General features: G+C 58.2%; 1 protein-coding gene across 3 annotated transcripts in view; it reads right to left on the bottom strand.

The window, feature by feature from the left end:
- Positions 1-55: 55 nt before the first annotated feature.
- The window catches only part of RIIAD1 (regulatory subunit of type II PKA R-subunit (RIIa) domain containing 1), a 7,342-nt gene continuing 3,435 nt past the window's right edge, over positions 56-3,962 (bottom strand). For 2 of the 3 annotated variants that reach the window (XM_011377680.2, XM_011377679.2), the window contains 3 exons: positions 1,729-1,775; positions 701-824; positions 56-170 (listed from right to left, as the gene is read on the bottom strand). In XM_011377680.2, the coding sequence (XP_011375982.1) occupies positions 754-824; positions 1,729-1,775 (118 nt within the window). In that variant the 3' untranslated portion in view covers positions 56-170; positions 701-753. Of the gene's footprint in view, positions 171-462; positions 825-1,728; positions 1,776-2,844; positions 3,957-3,962 lie in introns of those variants that run through there. The other variant, XM_023521842.1, reaches the window with a different exon arrangement.

Below are 3,962 nucleotides of genomic sequence, written 5' to 3'. Positions count from 1 at the left end.
CAGGCAGCAGCCTCCCGCCCAGGCCGTCTGCCCGCTTCTGAGAGGAACGCGGCCGAGAGCAGGAAGGTCGTTTTTAATGAGCACCTTCGAAAGCCTCGCAGCAGCAGACGGCCCAAGGCAGCTCAGAAACCCCCACGGTGACAACAGCGCCCTCTTCCTCCCAGATGACCCTGCAAAACACAGCCAGTTCCGTGAAATCCAGAGTGTGCCTTTTTCCCACCTCAAGTAAAACAAAATCCCAACCTTCAAAATCATTTCGGAAGCCAGCCTGCCTGTGACATGTGCCACAGCCCTGACGGCCCCGTGCTTTGAAGGGGAGGGGAGCAGGCAAGCACCCGAGGCACAGCACAGCCAGGGTCACTGCCAGCGCCCTCTCCAGAAGCAGTGGGAAGGCTCCCCACCCCCCACGGGGACATGAGGAGGTCTGGGCACTGAGGGCCCCACCCCCACCTCCCCGTCGCTCTCTCCAGCCCCACCCAGCCCCGCTTCACCGGATGAAGAAGGTGTCTCTTCCCGCGGGGAACATGCTAGACGAGCCCTGGGCCCCTCCTCCGTCCCCGATTCCCCAAAATAGTGTGGAAGGCAGCAGTCGCACGCAAGCTCTGGCGTCTCCGTCCGCTTCCGTTCACACCCGGGCCAGAAGCCCGTCTTGTTTTCGCAGGAGTGAGGAGCCTGTGTCTGCCAGTGAGGTGACACCCACCCAGGCTGGATCCCTTCTGGTCTCTCAGCAGCTGAGCATCATGATTTTGCTAATTAAGCCGCTTTCTTCTCCTTAATTAGCTGCAAGTGAATCTTGTTGGGAAGTCTTGGATCCGTGAAATAGTCTGGGATAAGAATCAGAAAGAAGAAATCGTTGAAACCCAAGGGGAAAAGCCTGGGCGGGAGACACTGGCTCGGTCTGAGCTGGGCTGTGACTGGGGGCCCCGCTTTACAACGTAATGTGAGATGTCACCGAACATCCTGCAGTCACCGTCCCCCGCCTGAGCAGCTCGGAGCCCGCCAGCTGCAGCGTCCCCAGGAAAGGCTGGCACAGGACGGCGCCCCTCCCCGCACACTGCTGACGCACGGGGCCATCAGCGGGCTGAGGGGGCCTCTGGGTTTTCTGCTCCCAGCCCATCCCGGGGCCCAAATAAATGCCAAGTGCTATTTTTGTCTCGACTCGGCTTGCCAGCTCCTGCCTGAGATCGCACGCCCTCTCTGAGAACGTCCTCTCGGGGAGCCAGGCTCCCCACCCAGCGGAGTGTGAATCAGAGGCAGCAGCGTCTGCTGTGGCAGCAAAGACGCACTCGGGTTCAGCGAGAACCTCGGGGGCTACGGAGACTCAGGGAGCACGCGGCCCAGCCCCTCCCCGCTGAACGCCACTGACCTGAAGCCACCTGGCGGCCGGCCCCACCCCGCACTAATGACACAGACCCCCTGGCGGGGCCTGGGCCTCGGCCCTTTGAAAAGCTTCCTGTGACTCTCACGCAGCCAGGGCTGAGAAGCCGGCTGAAGATGCCTCGCGAAGAGCTGCCACTGTTCCTTCAGGAGTCCCGCCCCCCGCCCCCCACCCCCGCCCGGGCCCCGAAACCCTTCATCCTCACGACTAGGGAGCAAAACATCTTCTGAAGATGCTCCCTCGGGGACATCAGGCGAGGAAGGACCCTCCGGCCTCGTCTGAGTCTAAACTCCCGATGATGCCCCTTGCACTGGTTCATCAAATACCCCAGGGGACGCAGCCTCACTCACCTGAGGCAAACTCCCGGACGTCGTCTGGCCTTTCCAAAAACATCTCTCTGGAAAACAGTAAGGGTGAGGGCAGGGGAGGAAGCAGGCTGTGGGGCAGGTGTGCTGCGGCCCAAGGAAGCCGGTTGTTCATTCAACGAACAGGTTCACAGAACCAGAGGCCAGGCCGGGGTGGGCAGCAGAGATGAGCGTGCAGCCTCGTCCTCGGGGGGCCCACGTGCGGTGGGACAGACATGCGACTCCGAAATCTTCTGGGTTGAACCATGAATTCCCACGGGGGTGGGTGGAGCGGAAATACACCAAAATGAAGTTGAGAAGGTGGACTGGTGGCCCCCAGGGCAGCAGACACTGTGATGGCACCGCAGCCCGGGTGCCACCGGGAGTGAAACCGTCTTCCCTCGAAGAGCGTTTACGGTTCGTAAAGAATGTCACAGATACTCTCCCCCTTCCCAACGACCCCGTGAAACAGCAATGCCTGTGTCCTGTTTTACATATGAGGCTTGGTTAAGCCTTCAAAGGGTTGATCATGTGCCCAAGTTCATAAAGCGAGCGAGCGAGTAAATAAGAGACAGAGGGCCCAGGTCTGTGTCTCCAAGGCCACACTGGCTCTCTGCACGGTCCCCTGGCCACCGCTGCCCAGCCCGCCAGCCTGGGAGGCCTCGCCGGCCCAGGGGACCCCTGCTTCCCAAGCACTGAGAATTTCACTCCATTTCTTCTTCTTCAATCTGAGAGTTAGCACGAGTCTGTGTAAATAACTGTACTCGGGATGATGGACCGATTTTTTTTTAAAGATAAAATGTAGCCCCACCTGAAAGAAATTACAGTCAAGCAATGAGATGAGTAAGTCCCCAGATGTCCAAAAGGCCACCTGAGGAGGTGCTCCAAGGGGGGTGTCAGCGCGCTGGGCGACCAGAGGAGAGCGGGACCCCGGAAATCTCCACCGAGCGCCTGGCGCCCGAGAGGACCGCGAGGTGCACGTGGCTTTCAGGGCAGGACAAGGGCTGAGGGACAAGCGCTTTCCAGACCCAGGAAAGCAGCAAGTGCCAAGACCTGGACACAGAACGGCCCATGTTCTAGAGAAGGTGAACCCCTCGAGGGTAGGAACTGGCTCGTACCCACCTCTGTGCCCCCGGGGTCCCGAAGAGCACCCGAGGAGGGCGGGCGGTCCTCCACAAGGTCCACGGTCCGGCTGGAGTAGGGGCGCGAGCAGGGCCGGAAGGAGGCTCTGTTCTCGGTTCGGCTGTTAATGCTGGGATCCATATTTAGTTTTATAAGCTTTTTCCTGTTTTTAGTTTGTTTTGGGTTTTTGGCTCATGAATTTTATTTCTGTTTGTCGATAAGAAAGGGCCATAAAGGCCAGGCAGAGACAAGATGACAGGAATGCACAAATAAAGCCTGGCGGATGGCGCCCCTCCGTCCTTTTATTTCAGTGGAATATTCATAAATAAACAGCAATGGCGTGGCTCACTGAAGACTCCTCCAGCCCGGGAACGATTCGATCAGTGCTGCATTCGGGCAGATGCATCTGCCTGGGTATTTACAAACACAGCTAATGGCGCCTAAAATTTCATCCTTTGCTATCACATCTCCAGCCTAAAACCTGAGCTCCCCAGGTGCCTAAAATAAGTCAGATTCCCTACTCTTTCCATTTTTCAGGTCCAAAGTTCAAGGTATTAAGAGCGAAGACACTGCACATATGAGTATAGACAGGACAGCTGTGGCTGAACAGCCATAAATCACTAAGATTGGAAAAACCCACGTGGGACCTCCCCGACAAAACAGGTCGGAGCGTCCCGAGGTTTGGAGCGAGTCTAGAGCAGAGACCTGAGCCACAGGTGATTCTGCCCGGGATTCTGTCCCCTCTTCTCCCTTCCTTTGTCACCGGAAGGTCCATCTGTAGCATCCAGCACAGAAAGGGGCTGATCCTGTTCATCCTGATACCACCCAAAGGAAATAACAGTGACACCGAACGAAGCAAACCCTCAAACTGCAAACGCTCCCTCTCCCCTCCCACCTCCACCGCAGAAAAAGGCCTAGAAGGGGCCAGGAGGACTTCATGGAGGGGAATGCTGGGGACGGATAGCAGAGGAAAAAGCCTGGCGGCTCACCTGGCCTGGGGAGGGGAGGTGCCTGGGGCTGTCCCTAGGCACCCAGGCACTGACGTCCAGCTCCCGGAAACTGTCCCTGGGCCACTCCTGACACGTGACTGAAACAACGCCCACTCACTCACCACCCCC

The sequence above is a fragment of the Pteropus vampyrus genome, unplaced genomic scaffold (assembly GCF_000151845.1).
Source record: "Pteropus vampyrus isolate Shadow unplaced genomic scaffold, Pvam_2.0 Scaffold319, whole genome shotgun sequence".
In the NCBI taxonomy this organism is placed as follows: Eukaryota; Metazoa; Chordata; class Mammalia; order Chiroptera; family Pteropodidae; genus Pteropus; species Pteropus vampyrus.
The sequence above is the reverse complement of the archived record's forward strand: the minus strand, read 5'-3'. Positions and strand labels throughout refer to the sequence as shown.